The sequence below is a fragment of the Theropithecus gelada genome, chromosome 16 (genome assembly GCF_003255815.1).
Source record: "Theropithecus gelada isolate Dixy chromosome 16, Tgel_1.0, whole genome shotgun sequence".
NCBI lineage: Eukaryota > Metazoa > Chordata > Mammalia > Primates > Cercopithecidae > Theropithecus > Theropithecus gelada.
In genome coordinates, this window is record NC_037684.1 from 32345989 (window position 1) to 32363666 (window position 17678).

A 17678-nucleotide genomic window follows, 5' to 3' on the forward strand; every position below is an offset into this window, starting at 1 on the left:
CTTCTCAGCTCGCCGACCATTTGTGCCTCCAAACAGTCCTGTAACAAATGGTTCTATGTATGTGACTATAGCCTTTTCCCCACACTCCACCTACACACCACTCCAAACCCTGGACCCCCTTCTTAAAATACACCCTGCACTATATTTCTGGATGAGTCCTTGGGGGTGAAAAGAGAGGGTAAACAGTAGGAAGAAGAGACTCTAAAGGGAAAGGTCAAACCAGACAGACATCCCGTCTTAGGGGTACTTTGGATCCTCTCCCCTGGGGCCTCTAAAGGACGCACAAACCTGAGACATGAGTGATGGTTAAAAAAATTTGGGTTTTATTGTTTTTGCTAAATAATACTAAAAAAAAAAAAATTCATTTTGAAGGCAGGGCTTGAATTATTTAATTTTGATCCATTTATTTAATTAAAAAAAAAGGAAGGGGAAAGAGATCATGGCCAAAAAAATAGTAGTTAACCCCCACCCCACCCCCAAAGCTCTAGCCAGTCATGTGAGCTTCACCCACATTCCACTCAGTGCCTGATATTCGGATGGTGGCATGCTCTGCCCCATGAGACTGCCTGAAGGCACGGGGCAATGGGTGCCAATTTTAGCTCTCAGCAGGTTAGTCAACCAGACAAACTGGTGGGCTAAAGTCCAGAAATTCTTTCCAGGTTTTCTGCTCATTGGCTGAGCACATACAAACTGTCATAAGCTTGTAAAATTTAAGGTGAGTTGGGGTGGGGCATAAGAGCAAGAGGATAGCAGGAGAAGAGAAATTACGGGTCACCCAAGCTTTTTCCTGGGTTGTGGCTCTGGATATAGATTTAAAGAGAGGTCAGAGTAAATGGACTCCAGGTTTCTTATCAAAGAAAACGATCCCTCAAAGAGGAGCTGAGATGTGCCATGCAAAAGAGTTCTTCCTGCAGAGGCACAGGAGAAAGGGCAGCTGACTCTCTCTTGTGGAGTGGCGAGGAAGTTCTTCTAGTACCATGAAGTAAGACAGGCAGAGGGAGAATCCTGAGGTTTGGGCCAAATGTGAGACTGGTACACACACAGTTAAAGACTGAAAAGCCATCAGGAACCCTCAAAGCCAAATTCTATCTGCACACTGGCTCTACAAAGTTCACAGCAAGAATCTCTTGCACCAAGTCAAGTTAGTGGCCTGGCTACGGACGGTGGGGAGGGCAATACATTTTTATTTTCAGAGGGATGAGGTGGGAAGAATAGCCATGATCTAGTAAAAAGAGACCTGCAAGAAGCAGAAAATATTTAGAGAACATTTTAATATATATTTTCATATATATATTTAAAGTTAAGAAAAATAAAACTAATTCAAGCCATGCCCTGTGCAAAAAAAAAAAAAAAAAAGGAAAAAAAAAAAAGGAAAAGAAAACAAAGAAAAATTTAAAGTGAGACCTTTGCTGCTCTGGTCTCAACTTAAGAATCACAGTCAGCTTGTTACTTTTATTTTGGAAGAAAAGATGTAAAAGTTTCTTTCAATCATTCAGAAGGCAAGTGTAGCCACTTATAAAAACAGAATGGCAGGAACAGACTAGGAAAGGAAAGTTGGAAGTAAAAGGGCAGAGTGGGAAAAGAATTTTCAAAAATAAAATTAACAAGGTGACTGTTCCAGAAGAGGGCTGTGAAAAGGACATGGTGGACCGAAGTCTGTTAGTCAAGTAATGATTCAACTTTTAAATTATTCTCTTGTTCTTTTTTGTTGGGTGTTTTGTTTGTTCAAGTCTAAGATTTGGAAATGCTGACCCTTTGTTAAGAGCCAACAGGACATATAGGATCCCTTCCCTCCCCCGGCCTGCCTCCGCTGAAGCCACCACCAGCGCCTCCTTGGCTGGATGCTGGAAGAGTCCTCCATGTGTACGGACTCAAGATGACAGGGCAGCCTCCTTCTGTGGTTGCTGGGCTTGTGAACGTTGCAGTATCTTTTGGCTTTCCACGTCTCTAAAATGTTTTTCAACCTGAAAAAGACCAGGCAACACAGGTGAATAAAGGAGATGGGCAAGAAAGGTCTCCCGAACAATCCAACCCAGGTTTCCACAGCCCCATCCTGGCTGTCCAGCCCATGTACTATCCAGGCACCTTTGCCCTTGCTGTCTATTGGCCTTCCCAACCACAAGGTAGGCCAGGGCCTCCTGCTGCAGCTACATTTTTTTTGCAGTTTCCACTAAGATTGGCTAGAAGAAGGTGAATCTACAAACTAAACTATAAAATACAATGAGGGGAGATAATCATGACCTAAACTCCTACTCTCTGCTATACACAAGTACAAAATGAAAAGCTGGTGGGGGGATTACAGTCTTATCATACCTCCTACATCTATAATGTTGGTCTCTCAATGTTCCTCAGAGGAAAAAAAAAAAAAGCAGGAGTGTTTTGTAAGTTTGTTTTAACAAATGCTAAGTCCAATGACATATGCAGGGCCAGAGACACCATCAGCAACTGATTTATACCAACCAGATCTTTCTAGAAGGGTATCTGCAGCTAAGAAAAACCCAGTATGGGGGCCAGGCATGGTGGCTCATACCTGCAATCCCAGCACTTTGGGAGGCCGAGGTGGGTAGATCACTTCAGGTCAGGAGTTCGAGACCAGCCTGGCCAACATGGTGAAACCCCATCTCTAGCCGGGTGTGGTAGAATATGCCTGCAGTCCCAGGTACTCGGGAGGCTGAGGCAGGAGAATCGCTTGAACCCGGGAGGCAGAACTTGCAGTGAGCCGAGATCGCGCCACTGCACTCCAGCGTGGGCGACAGAGCGAGACTCTGTCTCTAAAAAAGAAAAACTCAATATGGGATGAGAGAAACTGCTTGGGCCCAACACCACGGAACAGCCTTGCTAATTCCAAAAAGCCAGCAAAGGACATAGGGTCACCCACTCACTTCACTCCATATCACCCAGTGGTTCCATTCCCACAGGAGTAGCCAAGCCACAGCTGCAGAGCCCCACAGTGCAGGGAGGCCAGACAGTGATGCTACAGGAGGCAGAGACTGTAGCACAATGTCCTGCTCTGGTGCTAAAGACTGAAGGCCCGAGGAACCATCCTCTCTCCCCTAAAGTTTCAAGGCTCCTTTACTTACTATTTTGCGTACATGGCTCAGTGCACTCCCCTCTTTGCCTTTACAGTTTTCCACTTGATATGGGGGTGTAATAACAACTTCTTCCATGACTACGATGTTTTTTTCTTGCCATTTACAGTCTTTAATGCTGGAAGGAGAAGACAGCAGGCGAAATGTAACCTCTTGGGGGCATCCCACATCTCCTGTCTGATGAATAAATAACTCCAGACGGCTGATCCCAAGTTCCCAGCTCACCACTCAGCCAACAACTAGACACCAGCAGCCCATATAGTAGCCAAGAAACATTCCTTGGGTGCCACTGGCTAGAAAAGCAATGAAACTCATGCACATTTATTCTTGGGAGAGCCCAGAAATTGTTACTCTGAAGCATCAGAGACCTGGAGAGTCATAAAAATGTGATGGTAGCCTCAAGAATCCAAACTAAGATAGTAGCCTAGGGCAGAGGCTGGCAAACTTTTTCTCTTGAGGATCTCTTAACAAACATTTTAGGCTTTGCAGGCCATATCGTCTGTTACAACTAGCACTGAGTTCTGCCACAGTTGTGCAAAAGTAGCCATGGACAATAGGTAAAACAGAGGAGCAGATCTGGTGTGCTGGCATAGTTTGCCAACCATTGGCCTAGCGAGAAACACCACCTTTAGAAAGACAGGAGAACAGGCTGGGCGTGGTGGCTCACACCTGTAATCTCAGCGCTTTGGGAGGCTGAGGCGGGTAGACTGCTTGAGTCCAGGAGTTGGAGACCAGCCTGGGCAACATGGCAAAAACTCGTCTCTACTAAAAATACATACAAAAAATTAGCCAGTAGTGGTGGCATGCGTCTGTAGTCCCAGTTACTCCAGAGGCTGAGGTGGGAGAATCACCTGAGCCGGGGAGATCGAGGCTACAGTAAGCTAAAATTGCACCACTGCACTTCAACCTAGGCGATAAAAGTGAGACCCTGTATCAAAAAAAAAGAGAGGCCGGGCGTGGTGGCTCACACCTGTAATCCCAGCACTTTGGGAGGCCAAAGAGGGCGGACCATGAGGTCAGGAGATCGAGACCATCCTGGCCAACATGATGAAACACTGTCTCTACTAAAAATACAAAAATTAGCTGGGCGTGAGGCTGCACGCCTGTAGTCCCACTTACTCGGGAGGGTGAAGCAGGAGAACTGTTTGAACTTGGGAGGCAGAGATTGCAGTGAGCCAAAATTGAACCACTGGACTCCAGCCTGGCGACAGAGTGAGACTCTGACTCAAAAAAAAAAAAAAAAAAAAGAGAACAAACTCCCCATCTTCTCTGACCCTATCACCCATAATGGGAGCTGCTCTTCAGACTGGCTCTTCTCAATTATCAGATAGTTGGGCACTTGCCAGACTGGGAAAACCCATTCCAGTTCACACTTGGGAAGCCCCAGGGCAGCTGATGCGACTGAGAGTTCCTTCACATACCTGTAAATGTTCAGATACTCACACCACGGCCTCAAACAGCTCTGATGCCAGCTGCCATCTGTGCACCAGATCCAGGGTGGTTAAACAGAGTAACAGAAGGCAGTGTGGGGTGGGGAGCGGGGGTGGAGAGGGGTGTCAAATGTTCCAGTTTTTCAGCAGCTAGGGAAGCTAGTGGAGAGTCAAATGACTTCTGCTGTGACAAAATGTCTTTTTTTTTTTTTTGAGACAGAGTTTTGCTCTTGTTGCCCAGGCTGGAGTGCAGTGGCACGATCTCGGCTCATTGCAACCTCCACCTCCAGGATTCAAGCGAATCTCCTGCCTCAGCCTCCCGAGTAGCTGGGATTACAGGCATGCACCACCACGCCTGGCTAATTTTGTATGTTTAGTAGAGATGGGGGTTTCACCTTGTTGGTCAGGCTGCTCTGGAACTCCCGACCTCAGGTGATTTGTCGCCTCAGCCTCCCAAAGTGCTGGGATTACAGGCGTGAGCCACCGCACCTGACCAACAAGATGTCTTTTAAGAAGTGGTAAGAAGGTGACCTGCTCTAACTCCGTGTTCATCCCAATCTACATTGGGAAAAGTGATATAATCCAAAACTAAGTTTTACAGACAAGAAACTGAAGACCAGAGAAGACAACTTGTCTGTGATTACACTATTTTTCTGTGTGGAAAGGGGGCTACAGTACCCGCAGCTCTGGATGCCGGCATTTTGCCAATACCCTACCAGCTTCCCCAGTAGACTTTTAGGAGACAACCACCCAAAAGCCTGCCACCAGACAGCACAACCAGGTAGCATTACCCCAGGACAAAAGACCTCTCCGATCCCCCAACTCACGTCTTGTGAATGGTCTGGAAGAGCTGCTGGCCCTCTAGAGACACACCAGCACTGATTGCATAGGCCTGGCTCAGCTTCTCCTCCTTCTCTGTCCGTGCTTTGCTGGCAAGCTAGGGTGGAAGAGAGGAAAGAGACTCAGAATAGGATTCATCTTCATTCTTCCCAACAGTCAGGACCTAAGCTGAAGAAAGGAGGCCAGGAAAGACTGGTTTGGACAGATTTCTGTTTTCTCAGAAATGAAAAGTGAAACAAATTTTAAAAACCCACAACATACCTGAACAGTTACCGGTATTCCAAGAAAATGTTCCTTCCTTCCTTCTAATACTTACTGCATACCTACCATGTGCCAGACATTCACTATGCTAGGCTAAATACAGCCTGAAGTGGGTGGGGGAGACAAACTATAAAAAAGTAACTGAAAACAAGGTAATTTCAGACAGTGATAAGCACTAGGAAGAAAATAAAGCACTTTTAAAATTATAGAGTGTGGCTGGGGGACTATGTGATGGCAAATGATGGTCAGAGATTTAAAACTATATACATTTCCAACCAGGGGTGGTGGCTCATGCTTGTAAATCCAAGCACTTTGGGAGGCCGAGGCAGGTGGATCACATGGTCAGGAGCTCAAGACCAGCCTGGCCAAGATGGTTGAAACCCTGTTTCTATTAAAAATACAAAAAAAAAAAAAAAATTAGCCAGGCATGGTGGGGGGCTCCTATAATTCCAGCTACTTGGGAGGCTGAGGCAGAGAACTGCTTGAACCCAGGAGGAGATGGTTGCAGGGGGTCGAGATCGTGCCACTGCACTCTAGCCTGAGAGACAAAGCAAGAATAAAAAAAAAAAAAAAAAAAAAATATATATATATATATATATATTCACACACACACACACACACACACACTTTTAACTGGCTGTATCACTGAGGTCAGGAGTTCGAGACCAGGCTGGCCAACATGGTGAAACCCCATCTCTACTAAAATTACAAAAATTAGCCAGGCATGGTGGTGCACGCCTTTAATCCCAGCTACTCAGAAGGCTGAGGCAGCAGAATCACTTGAACCCAGCAGGCAGACGTTGCGGTGAGCCGAGGTCATGCTACAGTACTCCAGCCTGGGCAAAGAAGCGAGACTCTGTCTCTTAAAAAATATATATATATACACATACACACACATACACACACACGCGCGCGCGCAATTTCCATTTCAAGATGAAAATAAGGAATGTTTATGAGCTGTTGTGCTAGAGCCTCCAGTTTAAAAATTAATACATACTACACCTTCACAGACCACAATTTGAGCCTCTAAAAACTCTTACAGGACATTATCTGTGCTCACATAAGGAGCCAGGATTCAAGTAAATCTAACCATAAACGCTGTCCACCTTTGCTTCAGCTAAAGGCAACCCTGTCCCGTTTTTGAGAAAAAGGAAGAGTCTGAATTCTACGTCATCTCTGTTCCTTCACTGCCCTCTGGTGGAACAATCCACAAACTGATCAAAAGAAAATCTAGTAAAATCTGGTAGTCTACTACAATCTAGTAAATTCTACCCTGTCAATCCCTATCACCTCTCCAGCACATTTCTGATCCCCACCCCACACTACTGGATGCTAGAGATTCCAGAGGCACAAATTTGTTTGAGTGTAAGACAAAACAAATGTGCCAGACAAGGTAGTTAAAACAAAAGCAAACAATGCATCTTAAAAGTCCAACAAATAATCTGGAGACTTTTCAGACCCATGAACATAAACAGCTGAGTCTAACAATGCTGCAGCACATGTGCAAACACACACAAAAACACACAATTTGTCCTCAAACATCAGTTCCTTAAATAAGAAGAGGCACTGGCCGGGCGCGGTAGCTTATGCCTGTAATCCCAGCACTTTGAGATGCCAAGGCGGACGGATCACCTGAGGTCAGGAGTTCGAGACCAACCTGGTCAACATGGTGAAACCCTGTGTCTACTAAAAATACAAAGATTAGATGGGTGTGGTGGTGCGTGCCTTTAATCCAAGCTACTCGGGAGGCTGAGACAGGAGAATCGCTTGAACCCGGGAGAAGGAGACTGCAGTGAGCCGAGATCACGCCATTGCACTCCAGCCTGGGCGACAGAGCAAGACACCGTCTCAAAAAAAAAAAAAGCGGGGGGGACCATACCTACAGCATGTTCCAAAAGTACCTTGATGCTTGGAATCTTCAAACATTTATATTCTGCTTTTACAGTGATCCATCAAACCATAAACCAAGCATAGCTTTTTTTTCTTGAGATTGAGTTTCGCTCTTGTTGCCCAGGCTGGAGTACAACGGCGTGATCTCAGCTCACTGCAACCTCCACCTCCCAGGTTCAAGCGATTCTCCTGTCTCAGCCTCCCGAGTAGCTGGGATTACAGGCGCACACCACCACCCCCAGCTATTTTTTTTTTTTTTTTTAGACAAAGTCTTGCTCTGTCGCCCAGGCTGGAGTGCAGTGGCGCAAGCTCTGCTCACTGCAAGCTCCGCCTCTGGGTTCACGTCATTCTCCTGCCTCAGCCTCCCGAGCAGCTGGGACTACAGGTGCCTGCCACCATGCCCGGCTACATTTTTTTGTATTTTTAGTAGAGATGGGGCTTCACTATGTTAGCCAGGATGGTCTCGATCTCCTAACCTCGTGATCCATCCACCTCGGCCTCCCAAAGTGCTGGGATTACAGGCATGAGCCACCATGCCCGGCCATTTTTTTGTATTTTTAGTAGAGACAGGGTTTCACCATGTTGGCCAGGCTGGTCTCCAACTCCTGACCTCAGGTGATCCACCCGCCTCAGCCTCCCAAAGTGCTGGGATTTCAGGCATGAGCCACCGCGCCCAGCTCCAAGCATAGTTTTATAGCAGGGGAAGTAAACCAAGTGTCTAATTCTTTGTTTATAAAATTAAGCACTTTGTCAAGGCTTAAGTTTGACTATGAAAAAAAGGAGGCCTTCGACTGCCATGTGGCACTGGGTATTCTTGTCCTTGCAAGTTTCAAAGACTGTCTTAGGAAGGAGGAGCGGGTGTGAGCACAGAAGGCCAGCTCATGCTGTCATTTCAGCCTCCCTGGGTAAGAGAGGGAAGATGGCAAAACTCTGCAGTGATCTGAAGCCAGAGCTCCTTTTTCACAGGATCTCTAGGACGTGGAGAGAAACAAATACAGCAGCAATATATATATAATCTTTCAAGACTGGCTGCCATTCTGGCCCCACCAGGCTATAACTTTACAGACAAATAAACACACAGGCTGACAGCATTCGAAGCAGTGGCAATCCCAACTGTAGCAAGAAAGCCTTGTAGCTTCTATGTAGTATCTATGGAAAGAGAGCTGCTGATGATGTATTTTAAGCAGCAACAAGCAACGCTTACTCAAGCACCAAAAAAACCCTGGTAACAAGGAGAAGTTTCCTTTTTTTTTTTTTTTGAGACGGAGTCTTGCTCTGTGGCTCATGCTGGTACAGTGGTGTGATCTCAGCTCACTGCAACCTAAGAAGGAGTTTCCTGGAATCTTGCTTTCCAAACAATGCCTTAAGAAAATCTGAATTCGGCCAGCACTGTGGCTCACGCCTGTAATCCCAGAATTTTGGGAGGCTGAGATGGGAGGATCACTTAAGCCAAGTAGTTACAGACCAGCCTGGGCAACATAGTGGGCAACATAGTGGGACCCTGTCTCTATTAAAAAAAAAAAAAAACATCTTCAAGGAAAGAAGGAAAAACTGGAGGGTGGCAGAGCTCCTGGGAAGCATCTAGTGGTCAGGCGGGCATTTACCTTACAAGCAGACTGGAGGATCTCACTTTGAAACCTCAATCCCCTTTAAAAACATTTATTCCTGAAAATCAAAATCATCTCCGAATGCTGGGTCAGAGAAAGCTGCTTCTATAAAGCTTGTGTTGACTAGATAGTCTGAACGCTCAAAGAGTAAAATGTCTTTGTCACCTACATAGTAGCTTAAAAACATAACATCACCCCATTTAGTAAGAGAAAAGAGTTGGCTCAGGAAACCAGGCATCTATGTAGAATGTTTAAGAATGGAACTGACAAATTAAGCTAGAGAAGGGGAGGAAAAAAAGCTGGAAGAAGAGCCACTTGAATTTTTGCCAGAGAGAAAATAAAATGGATATAAATCTCAGCCAGAAGTGATTCTTTAGACAGGCTGAGTAACAATGACACACTGGTTATAGAACGATTTCAAAATACACCCCCTACCCCCGCCAAAATACCAGTTGTGCAAGTGCAATCTCCCCTAAACGCTCCAAAAGCAAAGGAGAATGGATTAGACAATTCTCCATTTCAATCCTAATGCAAACAGATCCCAAATGCTAAATGATGTAAGGGGGCACTTGGAAAAGTCAGCAGAAATGACTGTAAGCTGACTACGTATTTTCAGTTTGCCCCCAATATCCCCAACCTATAGTAATGCTTTAAGGATCTAGACTGAGCTACAGGGATCTGCTTTTTTTTTTTTTTTTTGAGACGGAGTCTCGCTCTGCCGCCCAGGCTGGAGTGCAGTGGCCGGATCTCAGCTCACTGCAAGCTCCGCCTCCCGGGTTCCCGCCATTCTCCTGCCTCAGCCTCCCGAGTAGCTGGGACTACAGGCGCCCGCCACTGCGCCCGGCTAGTTTTTTGTATTTTTTAGTAGAGACGGGGTTTCACCGTGTTAACCAGGATGGTCTCGATCTCCTGACCTCGTGATCCGCCCGTCTCGGCCTCCCAAAGTGCTGGGATTACAGGCTTGAGCCACCGCGCCCGGCCTAGGGATCTGCTTTTAACAGGAAGCTGTACAAATGTGATAAAATCTCCCAGAGAGGACCCCATCAATTAGGAGTCCCCATCAATGGGGGAGACCGCTGTCAAGAAAAGAAATTGGGGGTGGGGAGAGAAAGATTACCTTGTCCTTTTTTTAGTTATGAAAACTCATACAGAACATGAATATGCCTTCTTTTGTAAAGCAAATGATTATCACTCTACCCTCAATTTAGCTACCGTACAAATCTAAACTTTCCCACATATTTTTGCAAATGACTATATACCTATAAATGGCCCAATTATTCCAAGTTAGTAAGTTTATAGTTTTTGTCAAACCACTGGAGAGAACCAATAAAAGCTGCCCTCAGTAGAGAAAGTGTAGAATGTGCCTTTTAGGCTTGGGAGGGCCACCAAGATTACTTTTTAAAATCTTTCTTTTTTTTGAGACGAAGTCTTGCTCTGTCACCCAGGCTAGAGTGCAGTGGTGCAGTATTGGCTCACTGCAACCTCCGCCTCCCAGGTTCAAGCGATTCTCCCGCCTCAGCCTCCCAAGTAGCTGGGATTACAGGTGCTCAGCACCACGCCTGGCTAATTTTTGTATTTTTAGTAGAGACAGGGTTTCACCATGTTGGCCAGGCTGGTCTCCAACTCCTGACCTCATGATCTGCCCGCCTCGGCCTCCCAAAGTGCTGGGATTACAAGAGTGAGCCACCACGCCTGGCCTTAAATCTATTTCTACAGTTTTTCCTTTACTAGATATTTCATATAAATTGAACCATACAATATGTTGATTTCTATAGTTTTTCCTTTACCAGCTATTTCATATAAATGGAATCATACAATATGTTGACTTATGTCTCTGGCTTCTTTCACTCAGCATATGTCTGAGGTTCATCCATTTTGTTTCATATACCAATAGTTTTTTAAATTGCTAGGTAGCATTCCACTATGAGGATACAGTTCTATCTTTTATATATTCATTCACTAGTTGATGGACAATTGATCAAAATCTGAATTGGTTCCAGTTTTGTTTTTTGTGTTTTCTGAAACAGAGTCTCACTCTATCACCCAGGCCGGAATGCAATGACACAATCTCAGCTCACTGCAACCTCCACCCACTGGGCTCAGGCAAACCTCCCACCTCAGCTTCCCAAGTTAACTGGGACCACAGATGCACACCACCACGCCTGGCTAAGTTTTAGTATTTTTTTGTAGAGATAGAGTTTAACCATGTTGCCCAGGATGGTCTTGAACTCCTGAGCTCAAACGATCCACCCACTTTGGCCTCCTAAGGTGCTGGGATTACAGACATGAGCCACCCTAGCCGGCTGTTTCCAGTTTTTGGCAGCAATCACACACAAGTCTTTGTGCATGTAAAAGTAAAAACATTTTACTTTTTAAAAGTAAGAAGCCTCTGTGTGTGGACATGTTTTTACTTTTGTTGAGTAGATACCTAAGAGTAGAATTTCTGGGTCATATGGTAAATGTTTAATTTTTAAAGTAATTGTCTTCCTCAATTAAAGTTTCCTCAAAAACAAAAGGCAGTGGCTCACACCTGTAATCCCAGCACTTTGGGAGGCTGAGGCAAGTGGATCACAAGGTCAGGAGATCGAGACCATCCTGGTTAACACGGTGAAACCCCGTCTCTACTAAAAATGCAAAAAATCAGTCAGGCGTGGTGACGGCCACCTGTAGTCCCAGCTACTGGGGAGGCTGAGGCAGGAGAATGGCGTGAACCCAGAAGGCAAGCTTGCAGTGAGCTGAGATCCCGCCACTGCACTCCAGCCTGGGGAACAGAGCCAGATTCTGTCTCAAAAAAAAAAAAAAAAGGAACTGTCAAATTGTTTTCTACAGTGGTTGTAACATTTTACATTGTCACCAGTAATGTTTGATAGTTTTTTGGTTTTTATTGACAGTCTCTCTCACTGTCGCCTGGGCTGGAGGGCAATGGTGAGATCTTGGCTCACTGCAACCTCCGCCTCCGGGGTTCATGCGTTTCTCCTGCCTCAGCCTCTCGAGTAGCTGGGATTACCGGCGCCCGTTACCACGCCTGGCTAATTTTTTGTATTTTTAGTAGAGATGGGGTTTCACTATGTCAGCCAGGCTGGTCTTGAACTCCTGACCTCATGATCTGCCCGCCTCAACCTCCCAAAGTGCTGGGATTACAGGCATGAGCCACAGCGCCCAGCCCTAATGTTTGATAGTTCTAAATCTGCCACCTACTCACCAATACTGGGTACTGTTAGCCTTTCTGATCTCAGCCATTTTAGCAGAAGTGTAGCAGTTTCACACTGTAGTTTTCACATGTACTTCCTTTATGTCTACTGATATCAAGCATCTTATGTGCTTATTTGTATTTACTGCATCTTTTCTGATACAGTATTCAAAGCTTTTGCCCAGTTTTTAATTGGACTGGCTTTTTTTTTGAGATGGAGTCTCGCTCTGTCACCCAGACTGGAGTGCAGTGACGCCATCTTGGCTCAGTGCATCCTCTGCCTCCCAGGTTCAAGCAATTCTCCTGCCTCAGCCTCCCGAGTAGCTAGGACTACAGGCCCCTGCCACCACGCCCAGCTAATTTTTGTATTTTTACTAGAGAGTGGGTTTCACCATGTTGGTCAGGCTGGTCTCCAACTCCCGACCTCAGGTGATTCACCTGCCTCGGCCTCCCAAAGTGCTGGGATTACAGGCATGAGCCACCATGCCCAGCCTGGACTGTCTTATTATCATTATTATTATTTTCTTTTTTTTTTTTTTTTTTGAGACGGAGTCTCACTCCGTCGCCCAGGCTGGGGTGCAGTGGCCGGATCTCAGCTCACTGCAAGCTCCGCCTCCCGGGTTTACGCCATTCTCCTGCCTCAGCCTCCCAAGTAGCTGGGACTACAGGCGCCCGCCACCTCGCCCGGCTAGTTTTTGTACTTTTTTAGTAGAGACGGGGTGTCACCATGTTAGCCAGGATGGTCTCGATCTCCTGACCTCATGATCCACCCGTCTCGGCCTCCCAAAGTGCTGGGATTACAGGCTTAAGCCACCGCTCCTGGCCTATTTTCTTTTTTGAGATAGGTCTTGCTCTGTTGCCCAGGCTGGAGTGTACTGTCACAATCATGGCTCACTGCAGCCTTGACCTCCTTGGCTAACGCAATGCTCCCACCTCAGCCTCCCGAGCAACTGGAACCACAAGCAAGGACCACCATGCCTGGCAGGTTTTTTGTTTTATCATTTTATGTAGTGATGGGGTCTCCCTATGTTCCCCAGGCTGGTCTCAAACTCCTGATCTCATATCATCCTCCCACCTCAGCCTCCCAAAGTGCTGGAATTACAGGCACAAACCACCATGCCCAGCTTGCCTTATTAAGAGTTCTTGGCTGGGCGTGGTCACTCACACCTATAATCCTAGCACTTTGGGAGGCTGAGGAAGGCAGATCACTTGAGCCAGGGGTTTGAGACCAGTGTAGATAACATAGTGAGACAGTGTCTGTATTAAATACACACACACACACACAAATAAAAACAGTTCTTTATATATTCTAGACACAAGTGCTCCATAAGATATATGTTTTGCAGATTATTTCTCCCAGTTTATGGCTTGTCTTTTCATTTTCTTTTTTTTTTTTTTTTTTTTTGAGACGGAGTCTCGCTCTGTTGCCCAGGCTGGAGTGCAGTGTCCGGATCTCAGCTCACTGCAAGCTCCGCCTCCCAGGTTTATGCCATTCTCCTGCCTCAGCCTCCCGAGTAGCTGGGACTACAGGCGCCCGCCACCTCGCCCGGCTAGTTTTTTTGTATTTTTTAGTAGAGACAGGGTTTCACCGTGTTAGCCAGGATGGTCTCGATCTCCTGACCTCGTGATCTGCCCGTCTTGGCCTCCCAAAGTGCTGGGATTACAGGCGTGAGCCACCGTGCCCGGCTTTTCATTTTCTTTATGCAGCAAAACATAGAAAAATTTTTTCCAGGCCAAGGACAGTGGCTCATGCCTGTAATCCCAGAACTTTGGGAGGCCAAGGTAGGCAGATCACTTGAGCCCAGGAGTTCGAAACCAACCTGGTCAACATAGCGAAACCCCATCTCTACAAAAATTACAAAAATCAGCCAGGCATGGTGACATGTGCCTGTAGTCCCATCTACTTGGGAGGCTGAGGCAGAGGAATTGCTTGAACCCAGGAGGCAGAGGTTTCAGTTAGCCAAGCTTGCGCCACTGCAATCTAGCCTGGGTGATAGAGAGAGAGACTATCTCAGAAAAAAAAAAAAAAAAAAAAAAAAAGTTTACCATAAAAAGCCCATGACTATCACCCATACTACACTCATTTTCAACGCAAACACGATAGCTGCTGGCCTCACTATCAATCAGTTAGGAGCACTAACTGGTTAGCATCTCAAAGAATAAAAAGTACCAAGTTTAAGAACAGCCTGGGTTCAGGCAAACCAAGAAGCATAAACCTACAAATATTTGTTACTAATGTGCATATGGCTTACTCTTGAAATCACTGCACATGACAACCTGTGCTTACCTGGCTCTCCTTTCATTCTGCATGATTCCCAGTGAAAACACAGTCCTTGTATACTAACCAGTGCTTCCTCCTGTGCCCGTTTTATATATAGCACCTTGATGTGGGCAAAGGAGAAAAGTATATGCATTCAATACCAAAGCACATCAATATTAAAAGGCTTCTAGGCTGGGTGCGATGGCTCATGCCTATAATCCCGGCACTTTGGGAGGCCAAGGCAGGAAGATCACTTGAGTTCAGACCAGCCTGGCCAACACTGTGAAACCCTATCTCTACCGAAAATACAAAACTAAGCGCCTGGCGTGGTAGTGCACACCTGTAGTCCCAGCTACTTAGGAGGCTGAAGCAGGAGAATCGCTTGAACCCGGGAGATGGAAGCTGCGGTGAGTTGAGCTTGTGCCACTGCATTCCAGCCTGTGTGACAGACACTCTGTCTTAAAAAAAAAAAAAAAAAAAAAAGGGCTTCAAATCATGCCTGATGCTGGGTAACCCTTATTTTTGTTTGTTTGTTTGTTTTTTGAGACGGAGTCTCGCTCTGTCGCCCAGGCTGGAGTGCAGTGGTGCGATCTCGGCTCACTGCAAGCTCCACCTCCCGGGTTCACACCATTCTCCTGCCTCAGCCTCCCAAGTAGCTGGGACTACAGGCGCCCACCACCGTGCCTGGCTAATTTTTTTGTATTTTTAGTAGAGACGGGGTTTCACCTTGTTAGCCAGGATGGTCTCGATCTTCTGACCTCGTGATCCGCCCACCTCAGCCTCCCAAAATGCTGGGATTACAGGCGTGAGCCACCGCGCCCAGCCTTGTTTCTTTGTTTTTAAGAGACAGGGTCTCACTCTTCTGCCCAGGCTTGAGTGCAGTGGCACGATCCTAGGGCAATGCAGTCACATACTCCTGGGCTCAAGCCATCTTCCCACCTCAGCCTACTGAGTAGCTGAGACTATAGGCGTGTGCCACCACACCCAGCTACTTTTTTTTTATTTTTGTAGAGACAGGGTCTTGCTATATTGCCCAGGCTGGTCTTCAACTTCTGGCCTCCAGCAATCCCCCCGCCTCAGCCTCCCAAAGTGCTGGGATTAAAGGCATGAGCCACTGCGTCCCGCAAGTGAGTGATTTAATGAACACCAAGGACACACATCTCGTCTGCACACAGTGACATGGAAGGAAAAGGGAGGAGCCAAAAGAACAAAATCCAAGCAACATGCACTTCATCTTGTTATTTAGTCACCAGCTGGGCCATCTTATTTCCACATGCCCAGACCAGGAAGGCACAGGTGCTGTGGGGAATCCAGAGGGATTCCTACTACAAGTATTTAACAGGCTGAGACAGCTGATACAACAAGGGAAGCAGAGAAGCCAGAGAGGAGCCTGCTGGGTATGACCTACTGACTCCAATGAGCCACTCTCAGTTTGTCTTCTCTGTGTATTTGGTTCTTCCAACCAGCTGCCCTCACAGAGGGCTTAGGAAACACTGCAGCTGCTGCCCGGAACTGTTTGTGATGCCTTCAAGCCTGTCAAGGGATGGCAGACCAGAGTGGCTAAGAACAACGGTCATCGTAAGGGCCCTTGCATGTTCCCTATGTTTCGAATCTGGGGTAGGCTTTTGGGAAGTCTTCATTCTTTTTATTTTTTTGAGATGGAGTTTCTCTCTTGTTGCCCAGGCTGGAATGGCATGATCTCAGCTCACGGCAACCTCCACCTCCCAGGTTCAAGCAAGCAATTCTCCTGCCTCAGCCTCCCAAGTAGCTGTGATTACAGACATGTGACACCATGCCCAGCTAATTTTGTATTTTTTTTTTTAGTACAGACGGGGTTCTGCCCCCAGACGGGGGTTTGCCAGGCTGGTCTCAAACTCCTGACCTTAGGTAATCCACCCGCCTCGGCCTCCCAAAGTGTTGGGGTTACAGGCGTGAGCCACTGCACCCGGCCAAAGCCTTCATTCTTAGCTAGCAACAAACAGGCTCTCAAAAATATATCTTGCAAATATCAGCATCCCCAGCTCAACTGTTCCTAGCTGAAAGTTTGTGCCTGAACATTTCTTTTTTCTTTTTTCTATTTTTTTTGAGATAGAGTCTCGCTCTGTTACTCAGGCTGGAGTTCAGTGGCGTGATCTAGGTTCACTGTAACCTCCACCTCCTGGGTTCAAGTGATTCTCCTGCCTCAGCCTCCAGAGTAGCTGGAATTACAGGCACGTGCCACAACACCCAGCTAATTTTTGTATTTTGAGAAGAGATGGGGTTTCACCCTGTTGGCCAAGCTAGTCTCGAACTCCTGACCTCAAGTGATCCGCCCACCTCAGCCTCCCAAAGTGTTGGAATCACAGGCATGAGCCACTGCACCGACTGTGCCTGAACATTTCCAATAAAATACTGTTTCTGGATAGGCGTGGTAGCTCACACCCGTAATTCCAGCACTTTGGGAGACAGGCGGGTGGATACTTTGAGCTCAGGGGTTTGAGACCAGCCTGGGCAACATGGCAAAACCCCGTCTCTACAAAAATTTTTTTAACAAATTAGCTGTGGGGCTGGGCATAGTGGCTCACACTTGAAATCCCAACATTTTGGGAGGCTGAGGCGGGCGGATCATGAGATCAAGAGATCGAGACCATCGTGGCCAACATGGTGAAACCCCCTCTCCACTAAAAATACAAAAATTGGCTAGGAGCGGTGGCTCACGCCTGTAATCCCAGCACTTTGGGAGGCAGAGGAGGGCAGATCACAAGGTCAGGAGTTCAAGACCAGCCTGGCCAATATGGTGAAGCCCCATCTCTACTAAAAATACAAAAAGTGGCTGGGCGCGGTGGCTCAAGCCTGTAATCCCAGCACTTTGGAAAGCCGAGACGGGTGGATCACAAGGTCAGGAGATCGAGACCATCCTGGCTAATCTAATCTAGACCCATCTCTACTAAAAAATACAAAAAACTAGCCAGGCAAGGTGGCGGGCGCCTGTAGTCCCAACTACTCGGGAGGCTGAGGCAGGAGAATGGCGTAAACCCCGGAGGCGGAGCTTGCAGTGAGCTGAGATCCGGCCACCACACTCCAGCCTGGGCGACAGAGCGAGATTCCATCTCAAAAAAAAAAAAAAAAAAA

At 46.7% G+C, this 17678-nt stretch overlaps 1 protein-coding gene across 1 annotated transcript in view; it reads right to left on the reverse strand.

Moving 5' to 3' along the window:
• Positions 1-300: 300 nt before the first annotated feature.
• The window catches only part of LSM12 (LSM12 homolog), a 37519-nt gene continuing 20141 nt past the window's right edge, over positions 301-17678 (reverse strand). Inside the window, exons 4-6 of the mRNA XM_025361937.1 lie at positions 5347-5456; positions 3081-3207; positions 301-1964 (exon numbers count right to left, since the gene is read on the reverse strand). Coding sequence (XP_025217722.1) covers positions 1872-1964; positions 3081-3207; positions 5347-5456 — 330 coding nt within the window. The 3' untranslated portion in view covers positions 301-1871. The remainder of the gene's footprint in view (positions 1965-3080; positions 3208-5346; positions 5457-17678) is intronic.